This window comes from Canis lupus, chromosome 21 (assembly GCF_048164855.1).
Source record: "Canis lupus baileyi chromosome 21, mCanLup2.hap1, whole genome shotgun sequence".
NCBI classification, from domain to species: domain Eukaryota; kingdom Metazoa; phylum Chordata; class Mammalia; order Carnivora; family Canidae; genus Canis; species Canis lupus.
In genome coordinates, this window is record NC_132858.1 from 45,079,824 (window position 1) to 45,099,264 (window position 19,441).

Here is a 19,441-nt window from a genome sequence, read left to right on the forward strand (position 1 = left end):
ATTTTTTTATTTATTTTTTAAATAAATTTTATTTTTTATTGGTGTTCAATTTGCCAACATATAGAATAACACCCAGTGCTCATCCCATCAAGTGCCCCCCTCAGTGCCCGTCATCCAGTCACCCCCACCTCCTGCCCACCTCCCTTTCTACCACCCCTAGTTCGTTTCCCAGAGTTAGGAGTCTCTCATGTTCTGTCTCCCTTTCTGATATTTCCCACTCATATTCTCTCCTTTTCCCTTTATTCCTTTTCACTATTTTTTATATTCCCCAAATGAATGAGACCATATAATGTTTGTCCTTCTCCGATTGACTTATTTCACTCAGCATAATACCCTTCAGTTCCATCCACATTGAAGCAATGGTGGGTATTTGTCGTTTCTAATAGCTGAGTAATATTCCATTGTATACATAAACCACATCTTCTTTAGAATAAATAAGTAAAATCTTTTTTAAAAGATGCATTTAAAAAAAAGATTTTACTTATTTATTCATGAGAGACACAGAGAGAGAGGCAGAGACACAGGCAGAGGGAGAAGCAGGCCCCCTATGGGGAGTCTGATGGGGGAATTGATCCTGGGATTCTGGGATCACACCCTGAGCTGAAGACTGATGCTCAGCCACTGAGCCCCACCGGTGTTCCTGTTGGAAACATTTCTGTTCCTGTCTAAGCATCATTTCTTTTTTCCGTGAAATAGGTCTGTTTGCAGGATTTTTATGGTGATCACATTATTTCCTTGACAGGCTCAACATCTAGCACATTATCTGGAAGCTAAAAGAATAAGAATTCCAAATTGTTCCTTGTAGGGACCTTCAGATTGAGCTTTTCACAATTACTGAAAATCTCTGAACACTTTACTACTCTCTGAAATAATCAAACTGTTTCAAGATAGAGTCTCTAAATCTCTAAATAGGAATGCAAGTCAATAGGAAATTATGTCAAACTAGACATTAGGGAAGGGTAGTGACATCTGTGGGGATACATTAATAGCCATCAGACTCTCTTTCCTCTTTCCTATGATACAGAGACATTACATAGCAAGAAATACATAAAATAATACAATGCCTACAAAATACATAAGATATTCTTGATAAAAATACCTAGTATTGAAATCGTAACAGGACATTATATTTATTAAGCTTCAAAAAGAACTTAATTCTTTACCTTTGAGCAAAAGAGAGCAAAGAGATATGTTGATCTGTGGACTAAAAATGCTAATTCTACCACTTTCAGAAAAGAACTACAGACTTTTGTAGTTTTGTAGGAAACTTCAATTTATAAGTTTAAAATATTAAAGGCAACAGAACTTTCAGGAGAAAAAAATGATCACTCTGTAATTGAAACACTTAAATGTTCACTACTAGGTAACGGAAAAGTAGATGAAGGAAGGACAGAAAATATAGATCAATTCTAAAAAATGTGAGAGACTGTATTTTAGTTGACCTTAAAAAGTGGCAGACATTAGTCTACTTCATTTTAATAAGAGAATTGTTTTTGCTATTGTTTCCTTGTTTATTGTATTAAAGAAAATCAAGAACACAGAATTGGATACATCATAATACTGATTCATAAAGGACTATAATCATTTAACTACAGAGAGATTTCTATTTATTTTATTCTACTTAGGTGATGATGACTTCCTTAATAACTCAACCAATACCTCAGAATCTTTGATTGAACTGAAGAACAAAAGCATTAGAAATAATCTACAAGCTCATCTCTACTAAGTGTATCAACTAGAAATGCACAGAAGTTAATGATAATCTCTCAACACGTGTCCAGTTTCCTGTTTTGTTACTGAAGGAACAGGGCTCATCCTGTTCTGTTAAAGATGGGACCTTGGTGGCTTTGTAGAAAGTGAAATGAAAGGAACTAGATAAATCTCCCAACCCCCTCAAATAGTTTTATTTATCTAGGGGGAAATATAACCCACTTACTTGACTTTTAACTGGATTTCCTTCTTTTGCTCCTCCAGATGAATGGTCTACCTCTCTTAGCTTTCCCTGGGCATTAGGAGGTGGACCCTTATGGAGTGCACAGATCGTTTTCCTTACTCTTTGGTTGCTGTTTGGGAGCAGCCAATGGAAGCATCAGCAAGACACTGGGAAATAGGAGCAGCATGACCTTAGGGTTCCCTCCCTAAAAGGGGCCTGCATTCTCGCAGGCCAACCTATAGTGCCATCTCGCCATATACCCAAAGATTTCTGCTCAGGAACCAAGAGGTACTTGTGAGAGAGGTCATTCCATTTTATACCACTCAAACCACTGGATGAATTTGTTTCTTTTTTCCCAGGGGCCCGGATCCACAGGCTTGGAAACCTGGTGCCCAAGAAGAAATGCATCTGTAAGTGACATAGTGATGGTTCTTTGAACTCCAATTTCCATTGGCCAACTTTCCATTGGAAATCATAGCAAAGATTCCCATTACTGTAATCCACAGGGGTTAGGTACCTGGGGCACAAAGATATGGGGAGAAAAGTGGAACGTTGGTCTCAGGAGGAAACAGAAGATTACCCAGAATCCAGTCTTTGTGTCCCTCAGCATCCATGCTTGTTCTTTGCCTGGGGGAGAGATCCGTGACCCCAAAACAGGGGACGGATTTTAGTAGAGTCCTACTTGACAGTCGGTCTTTTTCTCAGTCTCCAGATGAATATTTGAGGATGAGTTTCTGGCAACATTCCATGAACTTGGCAGATTATGTTTTCAGGAAATGGAAATGATGAACAACTTTGTTGAAAAAAAAACTATGGTTATGAGCAATTCTGCTTGAGATGCTATCATTTCTCACCTGCATCTAGACAAAAGAGTTGCAAAGAAATCAAATAACTTACAGTATAATGTTAATAAGAGGACTGAGTATTTGTAGTACTTGACACCTGTTCTACACAGGGGAAAAGTCGCACTCAGCCCAAGAAGTTACTCTGAGCTCTTCAGGCATGAACTTTGTCTCTAACCAGCAAATGGAGTCTTGGGAATCAGCAGGGAAAACTAGATTTTGTTTTGTAAATGAAGCTAAGATTGTTGGAGAAGAGAGGGGAAGAAATAATGGTTAAGAGAGAAGTTATTACACACATTTCTAAATATCAGATTTCACATGTTATATCTAAGTGCTCATTAACAATCAAGAACTTTAATATTAAGTAACATGTGAATTCTTTTTAAAAACACATTTTAAAATAAAATTCACAAGCCATAGAGGTTTCTATGAGAAAATAAGAGTATGAAAGTGTCATAGTAAAAGGTCTCCTGATCTCAAGGATTAGAAATGACCTCTCCCAGTTGTGACCTTTCTTCTATCCAAGACTGTGTCCCTGAACCCATTCTGGGCTTGGAACATGAAGATGCCCAACACAGAAGAGTCAACATGGATTTTCAGGTGTATCCAGAAATTTTTGGATTTGTGATTTTTAGAAGATGACTGATTTACAGACATGACATGTTCCGCAGTACTAGCATGTGTGATCAGTTAGTAATGGATAATATAACTATGAAAACAATGATTTTTATATGTTTTTAGTCTTTGATCAGCATTAATTTCGTAATATAATGCTGCTTCCATTACTCAAAATCATTGTGTCTCACCCACCTCAGGAATTAAAAAAATTACTTGAGCCCAAACATCAAGATAATTCAAGCATCCATCTATACAAAATCCCCTATCCATAAGGTAATATGAGCCCCTTTCTAATAGTCAAAATATCAATCTCACTTCAGTAGGCATTAATGGACCTGCCACTGAATCAGTGCTGTACATTCTAAGAAGATTCTTTTAGTGTTTTTGTAAATCAGCCATTTAAACAACCATTTAATTAGCCAACATTTCCTTAGCACAGGAGGACTGTGTGTGCCCAAGCTGTCTTTGAGGAAGCTCACCTTATACACAGGGAGAAAGGCAGAGGGAGGAAGTGACTCAAAGGCACTATGGAACCATGTTAAAAACTGAGATTTGCATTGACTTGGGATGACCTCTCATGACATTGTTTTCATATTTAGCAAATTTCTCTGTAACCAAATGATAATAGGTCAAATCTCTACTCTGTAGAGTCAGGTACTGACAGGAAAGGGTTCGGTGTGTAAAGGAAAGGGGGAAGACAAATGAGGGAAAAACCCCAGAGTAGAGCAAAGGTAAACTTCTGCTCCTCCACCCCTACCCCTTCCTGACCATGCTGGAGTTCTTAACCTTGAACAAGGCCTTAAGGAGAGGGTTGCGTTGTTGGTTGGGTTCCTCCTTCACAGCCTTGCCTGTCTTAAAAATAATCTCTCACTACAAAGGCAGCTCAGAGAGATAGATAAGGAGTTAGTGAATCATAGGGGCCAATTTCTTTAAGATCGTGTACATTTTCCTTACAATAATCATTTTTGTCAATGTGATTATATTTTACATAAAATTTGAATTTTCAATTAAAAATGCATTTAATTCAGTTTAGACCTCTTCAGAGGGCTTTTTCTTCTTTCCCACATACAATAGCAGGGTTTTCCTCTTTGGAACTAGAGAATCAGTAATGTAGCTCTTCTTTATTTATTTATTTTATTTTTTTGTCAAGAGGTTGACTAATATTATAAGAAGTAAGTATAGTGATATCTTATTGATACAATTTTTGGATTGATACAGAAGTCATCACATAATTGTGGCAGTTACACAACTTCATTTTACAGAGGACAGAAGAGAGGTGCAGGGAATCTGATCCCAAAATCCCACATGGAGCAACATTCATTCAGAGCAGAAGGTGGAGGTCCCCAGACTCATCCAGGGCTGATGCACTAACCTGCATGAGGATCATATCCCCCCACAGGAGCTGAGCCCCAGACATGCCAGTGCAGGAGGGTGCTGAAAAGTAGGCCCTCAGCTTTCTGAGCTTCTGCTCCCTGACTCTCCACTGCAAGTAACTAAGCAGGAGGCGGGGCAGCAACATAGAAAATGGAATCAGGAGGTGACTTTAGATCCCAGCTTTCAACCATTTTGTGGCAAAACTCCAGGAAGTCCTTTACCCTTGAAATGATTTGCAGAGTATTTTATTACCACATTCATCATGGGCATGGTCAGATTCTTCAATCGCCAGTCTGCCACAGCTCTGTTCATTAGAAATAAATATAAATCACTATTGGAGACACAAATATTTTCATCCTGTTGCATTTTAAAAAGCTAAAGAAGCAAATAAGATTCTAGGATTACTTCTATTTACTGCGAGATATCTATAATAGTATTTCAACATCTAATCAGTATAGAAATTACTAAGAAGATATTTCATTTTTTTAGACTCCAGAATAGGACTTGTATGTTGCACAAGCAGTCATCTCAGCTTGGAATAGAGGACTAGCTGCATTCCTAGTGCTCAGTGCCCACATGTGACCAGTGGCTAGTGGTTACAACATTGAGTGGCACAGATTTTGTTCCAAATCCTTCAAAGACACTCCCCCCTTACAATCTTTAGAAAAGTCCTTCCAGGCCAGACAGCTCCCTGGGTCTGCACCAGCCTGAGCACTAGGGGCTGCTTAGCTTCCAGGATTATATGCAGTGGACCTTCGGAGAAGTTGTCCACCAGAAGACAGGATGCTGAGGGCGGACTCCAGGACAACCCAGAGACCTACAGTGAGAGGAAGGTGCCAGCCGTGGAGCACCCTGGGAGATGGAAACCTTTTTGTGCAGGGGCCAGGGCAGCAGGAGTGGCTGTGCTCTTCCCAGGCAGCGCAGTAGTACACGCCTTCGTCGCTCTTCTCCAGCTTCTGCACCAACAGGTTACAGCTGTAACTGTCTTTGCCTTTCTTGGCATTGACTTTGTGTGCTTTCACAGATGTATCCCTCTGCACACTTGAGCTGGACATGTCTAGGTAGAGGAGCCTCTTGGGGGCTGCAAACTTCTTGTGGAAGTACCAGTGGATGTAGTAGACTGAGCTATCCACTGTGCACAGCAGGGTGGCCGAGGTGCCCAAGCGCCCCACGACCACAGGAGTCTGCTCAAGCTTGAGCCCTGCTCCACCACCTGAGAGAGGGAGAGGGGGACAGCAATGAGACAAGGATGGCCAGGAACCACAGGGCATCCACCACACCCTGCACTGTGGAGGGATTTGGGACTTACCGGGAAACAGGAGGGCACACAGGACAGCAAGGGGACCCAGCATGGTTTACCGTCCCACCTGGTGAAAAGAAGACCAAGGGAACTTCGGAGCTGCACTTGCTGGAAGGAGACTGCCTGGGTGGGTGGCAGAGGGCAGGTTAAGTTCTGAGACTCTGCTGCCCCAGGGCACCTGCAGGTACTGGTAAGAGAAGGCTGGATAGAAGGAGGTGCCAAAGGGCAGGGACTGGTCTGACCACAATGGGGGAGGGAACATAATGCTCAGGGTGCTGAGAAACACTGAGCAAAATTGGTGCATGACAGCACCAGTGAGAACAGCAATCCTTGATTGGACATCCACTACATCTGAGCACCACCCGAATTGGTTTCTGCTCATTGTTTGACAAATCCGGAAAATGCCCCTGTGGGATGAATGCTACTTCCCTCACTTTAGAAATGGAGAAAGCCTGGTTGATCATTTAAGTAACCTTTCCAAGACTGCATATCTACAAGGTATTGGTGAGGATATTCCCAGGTTTGGCTGGAAACAAAGCTCAAGCCTCAAATGGCCACTTGGTCCTAACAGAGGAATGTGTGTGCAGCCTGTTTGGGAGGCAGGGATAAGTACAGAGCAAGAATTCCTGCTGAATTGTTTTCTTGCTGCTTTCTCCCTTTTCTAGAATTTTCCAATTAGATTATCTTACTTTTGTGAAGTAAGTCCCTAACCTTTTCTTATAAAACTAAATTTTATTTCTATTGTCAGCATTCAAAACTCTGTTTCTATTACTGTTGACATTTGTCTTCAAACATTGCTGACATTAAACACCTGTTGGCCATGATGTGGCTTAGTGTGTAATTGAAGTCTGCCCCAAACCTCTAGCCAAATACTCCCCTGGGTGTGTCAAACTGAAAAGTGAAACAATTTAGTCTGTAAGGCGTGGTGTCATTTATCCAAAGAACAATCCATGGATTGGGCAGTTTAGGGCCTCACAAGCAGTGGACAACCTGCTCCAGGTTTCCAGGGCAAATGGGATTTTCATAGAGCCTTAGAAGCAGTCCAGAGGCAGGATAAGCTGGGAGGTCAGGGATTTCCTCACAAGGCTGCAGGTCAGACAGGTGTACTGAGATAGTATTCAGTTTAAATTTACTGGCTGGGGTTGCATATCTGATCTTACTTAGATCAGGGGAATCATCACACATTCCTGGTGTTTGGGCCTGGTTGACTGGGATGTCTCTCTGGTCAAGGGCAGCATTTACAGGACAGGAGAGTTACCTAAATTTGAGTTTGCTGACTTGGCACCTCAGAGTGTAGAAGGTCCATGCTGGGCCTGGAAGTGCATTTCAACAGGTGACAATTGTTTGCCTGTCCTCTGCTTCTCTTCCAGCTGTGGTGCATCTATGCTCTACTCTACATGGCTCTAAAAGATCATATTTGTTAAAACATGCACACATTTTTAAAAAGTTGTAGGAAAAACCTTTCAGATGGGACACAATAATAGCCTCATTGGTGTTTGGGGGATCTGAGCAAGACACCATTGGTCTTCAGGTGAGAGGAATCAGGTGGCTGTGGAGAGAGCAGTACTTCCTGTCCTCCCAGGTCATCTTGCTGCGGCCATGAATACAACTGCTCTGATGGCCCCAGACCTCAGCCCCAGGGGAGAGGCAGGTGGGTCAGAGCAGGTGTGGACTCAGGCAGACCCCGTGCAAAGAGCCAGGTGATGAAGCTTGGACCTTTTCCTTTAACTTCTGAGAGGCTGGCTTACTTTTCCCGACCTGGGACAGCTCCCTTCTGACCATGGGAGAGTCTGAGATCTAATGTGACTTCTTCACTTAGTCACATGGAATGAATTGGATGCACATGAGATATCAACCCTTAGTGAACTAGACAAGCCCAGAAAACCATAAACAGGAAAGTCACTTTTTTTTTAAATTTATGATAGTCACAGAGAGAGAGAGAGAGAGGCAGAGACAGGCAGAGGGAGAAGCAGGCTCCATGCACCGGGAGCCCGACGTGGGATTCGATCCTGGGTCTCCAGGATCGCGCCCTGGGCCAAAGGCAGGCGCTAAACCGCTGCGCCACCCAGGGATCCCGGGAAAGTCACTTATATAATTTAATGATGGACTATAGATAAAACATTCTTTTTTCTTCAATTTACGTGTTTATAATACTTTATGTTGAATACACACTTTTTCTTAAAAAATATTTCTCATTTGTTAAATTATAATCCCACTTTAAAACTCAGTCATAGGTAATATCCTGGACATTCACACTTTGCTATACAATCACAGAAATTTAGACACTTAAAGATGAAACTATGAGCTGCTGCAGTAAGATTAGAAGCCCCACCCCATTCTCTCTACTGTGTGCACCTCTTGTTGAGTGACCTTCAAATTCAGTCACTACATGCAGAGCACCCACCACATGCCAGAGATAGGGGCCAGGCTCTTTTTCCAATATAGGTTACTTGAACATTCCTCCTTTGGACTTTTGAAGTAGCGTGACAAATCTGACCATTTTTAAATGGGCTTTATTAGAAGAAATTAGGATCAGTTGTCTTGGTCTACACTAGACTCTCCTCAATAGATATATGGAAATGTGAATGAGTATAAGTGTATGTGTCTGCTCATAGAAAATTAATTTGCTAGATAAAGCCTTTTGCCTCTTTATGAAAAAGGCAGCCTCATTGGATTGTCTGATTTTATGGGAAAAAAGTGCAAAGTGCTATGCAATATTGGTCATAAACTACAAAATTATTTGTTCTTTATCTGAAATTTGGAGAAATGCAAATCAGACCCAGAACGAGGTATCACCTCACACCTTAGAATGGCTATTCCCAAAATAGTAGAAATATCAAGTGTCATCACAGAAGCTGAGAAGTGAGGAAGGACAGGGACTCTGGCTGACCATCCTTTGCTCAGGGACCCCTTGTGCAGAAGGCTGCCCCAGGAGATGCTCTGAGAGCAGACTATCCCAGGCAACCTCACTGTCTTGCAGTCCCAGAAAATCCTTGCTCGGCCAGCAGTCTCATGTTTTCAAACCTAAGAAAGTAGTAATTCCCATCAAACTAGATTGGAAAGAAAATTCTTTAACAAGTAACAAGAAAAATTGCTCCCAACAGACTGTTAGTACAGCATGGAAAGGGTGCACTGTTGGCGCTAGACTTTATTCATGGAGTACAGGGTACAATAGAGATGGTGTGGGAAGACAGAGAAAGAGAAATCTTAAATTTCTCCCTCTTTGCCTGCTATTGTTACTGGTGATTATAGTTCATTTATACTTATATTTTAAAATTCATGCTCATAATATTAGGCAGGAAAATGTCAGTGTAAGGGGAAAATGCAAATATAGGATTATTTTAAGATTTTATTTAATTTGAGAGAGATAGGGCATGAGAGAAAGAGAGCAGAAGCAGAAGGAGGGGTAATGGGAGATGCAGACATCCCACTGAGCAGGGATCTGGATGAGGAACTCGATCCCAGAACCCTGGGATCAAGATACAAGCCAAGGGAGATGGTAACTGACTGAGCCACTCAGCTGATATATAATTTTTAATGATAGCTAATAATTCTGTGATTTGTCATTTTAATTCATGTTTGTAAATTTTACTCCTTTTGTAGATACCCACTGAAAATAGGGGGGGAAGAAGTAATAATCCAGAGGTGAGCACCCTAGCATCTATATTATGGTATCAAACACCACTTCCTACTCCAAGTCCCAGGGCTCAGCTGAGAAACAACAGCAAAGAGAAATCACACAGTCATAAAGGAACCGACCACCTTCCTTCCTGTTCCGACGTGGACCATGTCCCAGGCTAGCATGGGCCTTACCAATGGCAGCTCTTCTCGAGGGAATTATTACCACCCCAAGTGCAGGAGAGGTTAGAGAGAAGTCGAGAATGAGGAAATCCCCCTTGTGCACCCCCAGTGAGACGCTGGATGTCTGGTCTCCTGGAGCCTGTGGGATGCAGGCCCAGGGGTCTGTGCTCGCTATGGGGTTGGAATTAGTCCAAGCTCACAAATATGCCCCTCCTCCTTGGAGGCTCCTGCTGTCCACACCTGCCATGTGCCAAGAACTCAGAACGATGATGGTGGTGATAGAAACCTTCATCAACTTTGTGCCCCTGGGGACAAGGACATCACACACACTAGTGCTTATATTTCTATTTCGGCTGGACTGGAGGTGCTACCTCGTAGCTGTGGGAGAAATAGTCTGTTTAGCAGGAATTATTAGAATGTCCTACAATTTCCTGAGTTCTCTCTCTCTGTTGTATTGTGACCACAGTGAACTAGGTCAGTAGTGTTCATAATGAGCTTTGTGAGGACTCATACCTGTCTTTCAGAGCACTAGGACAATCACCTGAAAGACGCTGGATGTTTAATCTATAGGCATGGTACACTGTATCGTGCGTGTGTTTCAGACATTCTTGTAAGTGTATCAATAAAACTAGTTTACATAGTGTGCTTCTTGCACAGAATTTAGAAGAAACTCTCAGGAAACAGAATTTTCACGCAGTCAGTCTAGGGTGACACATGGATGAGAACCTGCCTTGATGCAAATCACCACTCAACACACCAGACTAAGATAGTTGTTGACAGTGGAAGAGAGAGGAAGCCAGACTAGGGCCCAGTTCATGCTCCAGGGCCCCCTGCTGTTTGGTGCCACTCCACAGCTTCCCAGACAGCAGCCCCATCCCCTGCTAGGGCAGTGGCAGGGCTGGGCCAGGACAGTTTCCAGAAGAGTCCAATGGAGCCCAGAAACTTCAGCCAGAGCTTCACATCCTGCCTGCCTTTCCCACAGGCTCCAGGGCTGCCAGGTGCTCGCAACCTGCAGGGAACAGCTGGTTCAGACCCAGTCCCTATGCCTGCCAGCCTCCCAGATCTGCTGGCCTCGTGGATTGACCAGTCATGGGTCCAGCCTGGGGGCCCGGCCCTCTGAGCACCCAGCGATATGGTCTGATCAGTGGTGTGCTGAGGGGAGAGGTCGTTCTCATATGGAGCTGCCAAAGGGGAGCCCTGGAGGCCGAATGATACCTCCTAACTCCCTGAGGATTTATTGCATCGAAGAGGACAGAATGACAGCTCCAGTCCAAGCCCTGCCTCTTGGGGGACCTGTGTCCTTGGGAAAGTCACTATGAATAAGAATAATAATGCTCACTCTGGAGACATCCTCCACCATGGGCCTGGGATGGGTCAAGTTTATTCCTTTGTAAATAAATACTATTTGTCAACTCACATACAATGTGATTCTTTACCCATTTGTTCCCTATAATAAAGTACAAGTATGATTATAACAACCACACTTGATACATCAGCAAATTGCAATCTTAAAACTTTTCATTTGATCAAAGTAATGTAAGTAATGAAGCCTTGATTCAAACTCAACTCTAATAAACGCCAAATCTCACACACTCATGACACCATCCATTCCGTATACAAGATTTCAACGTGTGTGTGTTGGTGTGAGTGTGTGTGTGTGTGTGTGTGTGTAGAAAGAGAGAGAGAGAATTTCTTTTAAGCTCTAAAGACTAAGGGGCCATGAGGAAAGTTTCAGAGAGCTTGCAGAACTCAGGAATCTCTCTCACTTGCCAGGAGCAAGGAGCAGAAGCTGTTCTTGAGGAGCCATCATTCAGGTAACGGTGCTGGAACCAGAATATAGGAAAGATTCCTCCAGCACTTGTGAATTAAGAGTTGCTTGCCTTTTTTGAGAGGCTAATTTTAAAGGTTGTAACAGAAACCATCCATTAAATAATAACAAATGCACTCTATTGAGTGTCACACGCTGTACACACCGATTCCCTCCCTGCAAGCCTCAAGCAGGTGTCATTCATCCCATTCTGCAGATGAGACAGAGGCTTAGGGCGGTGGAGTCACCCACCTGAGATTGCCCAGCTAGAAAAGACACACGGAGAACTTCAGGTCTGCCAGGCTCTGAGGCCTGTGCCCTACGTAACCTGCGTGGATGTTTGTGATTCAGGGATTAGTTTTGTCCTCACTGGGCTGTTGCTTTGAATGCGAATTGTGGTCCTGTCTTCAGTACTGAGATTCTGGGTTAAAAGCTACAGTAGTGGGCTTGCTCCTTCCTCTGTCTTCCGGCCCCCCCTGCTGGGCGCTGCAGGCAGGTCCTACAGGGACAGTCCTCTGGGGTGTCCAGGCAGGAAAACCTGCTTCCCAGGTGTGGACACAGTGTGTTTGGCAGTTTTAGGTAAGGGGTTCCTCCTTGCAAGGCCCCCGTTTCCCAGCCTCAAATGAGAATATTGATTTTATTTACTCATGTGAGACATAGGCAGAGGGAGAAGCAGGCTCCCTGCGAGGAACCCAATGTGGGACTCTATCCCAGGACCCCACCGTCAACCCATTTCTGTCCATGTGTCTGTCCCCACAGTTCACTGCTCCCCTGTGCCGCTCCTTGTACCACTATTGGAGCCAGGGCACTAATTCATCCCCCGGCAGTGACGGGCACTTGTACTGCACCCAGACTGGCTGTCACAGCAAGGCTGTCCCCCACCCCTCGAGGCTCTGCTGCTGGGCGTCAGCATTTCCCTGGGAATCTGATCTCCCAATTCCTGGTCCTGGAAATACACATGCATATTCTGTATAAACACTGCCTGTGCTGTCACCTGACGTTTAATGTTTCACCAACCTGAGGGCAACCACACCGGGTCAGGTTGTTTGAGGAGGTGATGGGCACCTGTCTGATGACGAGGAAGCTGAGGGGCTCTCTTCATACCTGGTGCCCATGAAGGTTCTCAGAGACCAGCTTATCCGTGTCCTTTAGGTGCCATCAAGGGGAAGCTGGGTTGCAGAGGCTCCAGCATCCAGCAAAGCCAGGCCTTCTGCGCTGTTCCCGGGCCCCCTGTCCTGGCTGTGAGCCCTGGACTCCGTGCTCACACGGCTGTTTCTCAGCTCCTCATCTGCAGAAAGGAAAATCAGCAATTACCTCATAGGTTTATGAAGATTAAATAATGCACTACATGCAGAACAGTAAGGAGGGTGTCTGGCGAAAAGATTGTTAGTTATCATATATTTACTATTAATATTAATTTATTAATCCCATAAATTATTAAAAATATCAAATGGACATAATACAAGTATTATTAGAATACATCATTGCAAGTAAATTTTTTTTGATGATAGTCACACAGAGAGAGAGAGAGAGAGGCAGAGACACAGGCAGAGGGAGAAGCAGGCTCCATGTACCGGGAGCCCGACGTGGGATTCGATCCCGGGTCTCCAGTATCGCGCCCTGGACCAAAGGCAGGCGCCAAACCGCTGCGCCACCCAGGGATCCCTGCAAGTAAATTTTATATAAAAATAATAATAAAATGATACAAAGGTTGAATTATTAAAATTAATAAAGATTACAGGAATAATTATTAAATACCTGCTAACTTGAATGATTTAATTCACTTGCATATATGGGGAAGTAAGGCAGTAAGAGGTATTGATTTTACACTGAATTCAGTAGGAAACTGAGTGCTGCTGCCAGAGACATGAACTAGTGGAGATCATTAATGATGTTTATTAATAACACTATACATTTATAAAAGGCTGTCCATTTATTGTGCTTTACAATTGACCTTTCTCTAACAAAAATGCTTCCTATAAGCCATTTGTCTGATGGGATGAGGGTGTTTTAATTGCTTTGTGTTTTGGCTTTGGTGATATAGTTGGTTTCCCCAGGGAGGAAGGTATTCCCCAGGGAAAGATGCCATAAATACTGAATAAAAGAATCACTGACTAACACTGCATAACTCATAAAATGTTGAATTATATTGTACACCTGAAACTGATATTACACTATATGTTAATTATACTTTACTTCTTTTAAAAGGAGTTTATTTTCTCTGTTTTCACTGACACATGCTAGATGTTGTCTGTTGGATGACAGACATTGTAGCAGGTGTGTATCTCCTTGGGTTTTTCATTTGTCCCTAGGTACTAAGTTTTGAAAATATTTTCATGTACTTATTAGTTACTCATATATATTCCTCAGAGAAACATGTATTTTAACCCTTTTATTATTTTTTTGAAGTGATGTTAAGTCTTACTGAGTTGTGGGAATTCTTTATCCATTCTAGACAAAAGGCCCTTTATAAGGTGCACACATTTTTCTACGAGGTTGTAGTCTTTTCATTTTCTTCATGAGGACTTTTGAAACCCATGCTTTCAGTTTTGATGATATCCAATTTATCAGAATCCAGTATTCTTTTATGGGTAATGCGATTGGGGTCATATCTAAGAACCTCTTGCTTTAATCCTGTATCACAAAGATTCTCTTCTGATTTTCATGTAGTTTTTTAGTGTTCACTCTATCATAAGTTTATGGTCCATCATGAATTAATTTTCATGTATAGAGGAGGTAATGAAAGAAATTTATTCTTCTGCCTTGCGATATCCAGTTGTAGCTGAGCCAGCTGTTGAAAAGACTATTTCATCTTGCACTGAATTAACTCAACATACTTATTTTTTTTAAAGATTTTGTTTATTTATTCATGAGAGACACAGAAAGACACAGAGACACAGGCAGAGGGAGAAGCAGGCTCTCTACGGGGAGCCCGATGTGGGACTCAATCCTGGGACTCCAGGATCACGCCCTGGGCTGAAGGCAGACACTTGACCACTGAGCCACCCAGGCGTCTCCAACTCAATGTATTTATTAAAATCCAAATGACCATAGACACAAGACATTATTTCTGGACTCTCAGATTTCTTCCACTGAACTCTGTATTTCATTAGACCAGCAGTACATGGGCTAAATTATGAAACTTCATTATTCTGTAGCATTGAAATCAGGGCCTGTAAGCCCTTGCTTGAAAGGCTCACCCTGCTGACCCAGGACTTCATTCATTAGTGATAAAGCTTTCCACACCCTCTGTACGTGCAACATCATCAGTATCACATCCAAATCAAATTTCATGTGCACCCCCCACCCCACTACTTCTGCAGGGTGACTATGTCAGTCCCCTAGCTTTGTTCTCTTTCAAAATTATTATGTCTACTCTAGGTGTTTTGGTTTTCATGTTAACTTTAGTCCAAGCTTAAATTAATTTGTGCCCACAAAGCCTGCTGCATTGAATCTTTAATCAATTTGGTAACAATTGTCAGCATGGCAATATTGAAACTTCTAATCCATGAACATCAATCCTCTCTGCATTTATTCAGATATTCTTTAATTTTCCTTTGCATTGCTCTGTAATTTTCTTTTTGTTTTGTTTTGTATTTTCAACGCACAATATTTGCTCTTCTTGTGTTAAATTAATTCCTAAATGTTTTCTTCTTTTTGGTTCTATTGTAAATGGAATTGTTTCCTAAATTTCATTTTCAAGTTGTTCATGTTAGTATATAGAAACACAACTGATATTTTGTACATCACATGTGTACTTTGTGATGATGCCGGCCTTGTTTACCAGTTCTTCTTTTGGTTTTTTTGTGCATGTAGATTCTCTGGAATTATTTACATACAGGATCATGTCATCTGTGGGTGAAGGCATTTCCAATTTTCTTTTCAGTCTGCTAGATATATGTACATTTTTCTAGTTGCACTGTCTATAACCTTTAACAGAGAAGACATCCCTGTCTTGTTCCTGGTCTTTGGGGAAATCATTCAGTCTTTCAACATTAAGTATGATGTCAGCTATGGCTTTTAATGGATGCCCTTTATTAGGTGGAGGAAGTTCCTTGTTCTGAGATTGTTTCATCTGCCAACTGGAATATTCTCTTGAAGCTCTCAATGACTATACCACTTCAAGGTACAACTTTTATAAACTAGATTTTATTTCTTATATATGTATATAAGATATATATGAATATATATATTCTGTTTTATAATTTTACTATCCTTCATGAGAATATCTGTTTGTTGATTTTTGTTGTCATATTTTCCTTAGTATTTTTAAACACATTTTTCTGTATTTATTGAACACATTTCTTATAGCTACTTCAAAGTATTTCTCTTCTAAAGAGATTATCTGCACACCCTCAAGGACAGTTTATATTGATATGTAAGGGGTTTATCCCATAAGAATAGTCAACTTTGTGATTCTTTGCCAGGCTGTTATTTTTTTTTTAATTGTAGCAACTCTAGATTGTGATTTTTCCCCAAAAAGTTGCTTTTATTGGTGTTTGTACCTTGAAAAAGTTGTTTGTACTGAAGTAATCTGTGATATATATCCCCTGCAGTATGTGGCCACTCATGCCTCTGATGTTTTCTTTTTTAATTAGTTTATTTTTCAGCCTAGCTTCTTGAGGATCACCCTGTGTCTACATACACCAAAATTACATAGAGCAAGACCTCGACTCTGCCAATGGTTTTGCTGTACGGATTGGGCAGCATATTCATATTTGAGGCAATTAGCACATAGACTGCATGGGCTAAAGTATAAGTCTTCCCAGATTATACTTTTTCTGAGTCTTTCCTTGGATCCTCTGCATATGCCAATCACTTCAAGGTCCACCAGCGGTGTTTGGATGGTTTGGGCTCTTTTGAGTCTCTGCTAAGCATGCACATAGCTGTAACTGCACACATGCCTGCTACAGCCATGACCACAACATCAGACCAGCAGTGACCCAGGCCTTCCTTCTTGCACATGATACAGATTGTCATTTCACCATCATATCACTCCCCACCCCAAATTAACTGAGCTCCCTTACACTGTGTTGTTGCCAGTTATCTTGCCTTTGTCTATTTTGGAAGAACCTTCATGCCCATGATGCTGGGTGTTGAGAGGTGGGGAAAGAATGGTAGCCACAGCAGGCAAGTGCACAGCTGTTGTTCCCTGGATCTGTAGCTCTCCATTATATTTTGCTTTTGCTTGAGAGCTTGAGCATTTGCTGTGTCGTGTACTACATAAATATAATTTTAAGTGAATGAAAAATGTTTTGAGGAAACACAATAATTATTTAACTTTTCTTCCAATCTCAGACATTGAGAGTTTTTTTCTGACTTTAGAGGAAAAAATCTACATAATGGAAAATAAGTATTATTTTTGTCGGAGATATTTGGTGAAGAAATATTTACAAAATGAATGTAATGACAGGGTCAAATGTCCATTTCTACAAGCTATTTCATCGCCATCTGTGCTGTGCTGAGAATGGACCAAATGATGAAAGTGCCACCAAAAAGGGATGTGGGAGGCTGTGCATAAACTGAAAGTTTCTTAAGATAGAGTAACAGGTGGGAGGGCCTGCAGATTTTGGCCTTTAGGCCTAAATCTCAAGAACTCAGTGGTGTGGCACCATTAGACTATACTGTCTCAGGAGTGGAGTCACATTTACACCAGGCCCACAGATGATTCCTGAGCTGGACGTTAGTGTATAGTTTACCCTGAGAAAGAGCTCTCTCCAACACATGCTGGGCTGAAGCACTATCATGGCGTCCATGCTAATGGAAACCATGGCTCACCCAGAAGTTGGCTCTGAAGCACAGACCAAGAGGAGTAAAGTCTATGGTGAGAAAATGCTGTGTAGTCCGACTGTGAAAGCCTAGGGTGGTGATCTCAACAATAAAAGTTTATTTCCCCAAGGACTGGACAGATTGGGTCTTGGGACTGGGCACCCTCTCTGTATCGAGCTCATGTTGGGTGGCACCAGGGACACTTGTTTTCATGCTCACGTTGCTGAAAAGCCCTCCTCTGCTCCACCTCAGCACATTTACCTGATGTGCATCTCTTCTATGAAGCTTTGCTCAGCCTGACTCTACAGTCACTTTTGTCCCTTTAGAGGGAATGAGATGACTCAGTCTATGACATCCGATTATTCACTTGAACTCAGGGCCTCCATGTGCCTGTGTACTTGTGAAGAAGAAGCACCTACTGTTGTAACGTCTACAGTTTGTCTATGCTAATTGCTTCATGGGCAAGGGTCTAGTGTCACCCTGCCTACACTGACAAAACAAGACCGAAATTAGGAGCCTCAAAATGACATGCCATGGAAAAGCACAGATCCTGGTGAAGTATCAGGGATCATCTAGTGCTACAAGTCTGCTTGCTATTTCCTTCAGAACAGTGTCATTGGAGTGGACTAAAGGAGAAGCATCTCAACAGTTCTGGTCAAAGGATACCAATTCACATAGCAGCTACTTGGAATGAACTTGGTATAATATAGGAGAACCCATCACTCAAAGCATAAGAGTATGTTTGACAGCAGGAGCATGTGTGTGCAGATGGATGTTTCCTTTCCATTAGCTGTGGCCTTTTGAAAATGAGCAAAGATGGCTGTGGCTTAACTGTCTTTATTTTATATTTCAACACTCAAGGCACCTCTTGCACAGCCTCAACCAGTAGGGGCTGGTTTGACTTCAGGTATTTTCCACAAATCAACCGCATTTGAAAGAGCACATACACAAAAATAACTCTGAGAAAAATAAACATCATCACCACATTATTGCCTCATCCCACCCACTGTGTCCTGCATTTACACCCCACCCTCACCTTACTCTTTGCACACCCCAGTCTAGGCCACTCCAGTTTAGGTTGCAGAAGTAAGGTGTTAAGGATTTGGAAGCCACAGGAGACACTCAGTGCCTAGGAGACCAGCAGGGACATCGGCCACACAGCTGCAAGTCATTGGCTACTTTCCCCTCATTGCCTCTGTACTTTTCACATGCAGAAACGGTTCCAGATCCATGAGTAGAGGCCCAGGCATTTGTCCAAGGAGATCTGAACAAATTTTTGAGAATCAGGGAATAGATCAAAATTAAATTTCTTCTTCCTTTATCTGCTGGGTCTTATGTTGTTTCCACATGGGAATCTACCTGGTTTCTAAATCACTCATTTCACAGAAACTGAAGCTGAGTATAATAAAACACAGAAGCCTTCCCAATTTTAAATGAGACATTATTTCAATTCCAATATATAAAAGTTGTTACTCTAAATGCATTTATTAGTGAAAATAGAAAAATATACAACTACTATTTTTTCCACAACTTACTATACGTGAACATTTTGTTATACATCTATGTTTGTAGAATTACAAACACATATATGAATGAGTGGACACCCTTGTTAGTGTTTGTGTGCATGTACAGGTGTGTTAATCTATTTCCAAAGTAGAGCTGCCAACAGTAGATGCTAATGCTCTTGAGGATTTGCATGTACCCAGCGTAATTAACGCATCTCATCCACACAAGTCCAGAAATCAAGGCACACTGTATTTTCATTTTACGCATGAGAAAATTATGTCACAGAGAGTCCAAATAGCTATATATTTAAACCGAGTCACTTGGGGATCGGAGTCCAAGCCGTTACCCTTTCCATCACCCTATATTTCTAGTGTTAGCGCTGCTCTCATGGGATTCATGTGAGATCAGGAAACGTGGTGCTTGTGAAACACTGCTACACGTCTGAGACATCTGCCAGTCTTGTGACATTTTATACAGTCAACACCAGATTG

At 42.0% G+C, this 19,441-nt stretch overlaps 1 protein-coding gene and 1 gene segment (V, D, J or C); one reads left to right on the plus strand and one right to left on the minus strand.

Moving 5' to 3' along the window:
- Positions 1-6,306, minus strand: part of LOC140613132 (T-cell receptor gamma chain C region 5/10-13-like) — a 44,280-nt gene extending 37,974 nt beyond the window's left edge. Inside the window, 2 exon segments of the C gene segment in view lie at positions 5,674-5,980; positions 6,077-6,306. Coding sequence covers positions 5,674-5,980; positions 6,077-6,119 — 350 coding nt within the window.
- The window catches only part of LOC140613130 (uncharacterized), a 60,617-nt gene that overhangs the window by 2,390 nt on the left and 38,786 nt on the right, over positions 1-19,441 (plus strand). For 3 of the 6 annotated variants that reach the window (XM_072791614.1, XM_072791613.1, XM_072791615.1), the window contains exons 3-5: positions 2,293-2,343; positions 9,671-9,712; positions 10,851-11,351. The exons of 2 other annotated variants lie outside the window; for them this stretch is intronic. In XM_072791614.1, the coding sequence (XP_072647715.1) occupies positions 2,293-2,343; positions 9,671-9,712; positions 10,851-11,187 (430 nt within the window). In that variant the 3' untranslated portion in view covers positions 11,188-11,351. Of the gene's footprint in view, positions 1-1,625; positions 2,344-9,670; positions 9,713-10,850; positions 11,352-19,441 lie in introns of those variants that run through there. One more of the 6 variants, XR_012014264.1, reaches the window with a different exon arrangement.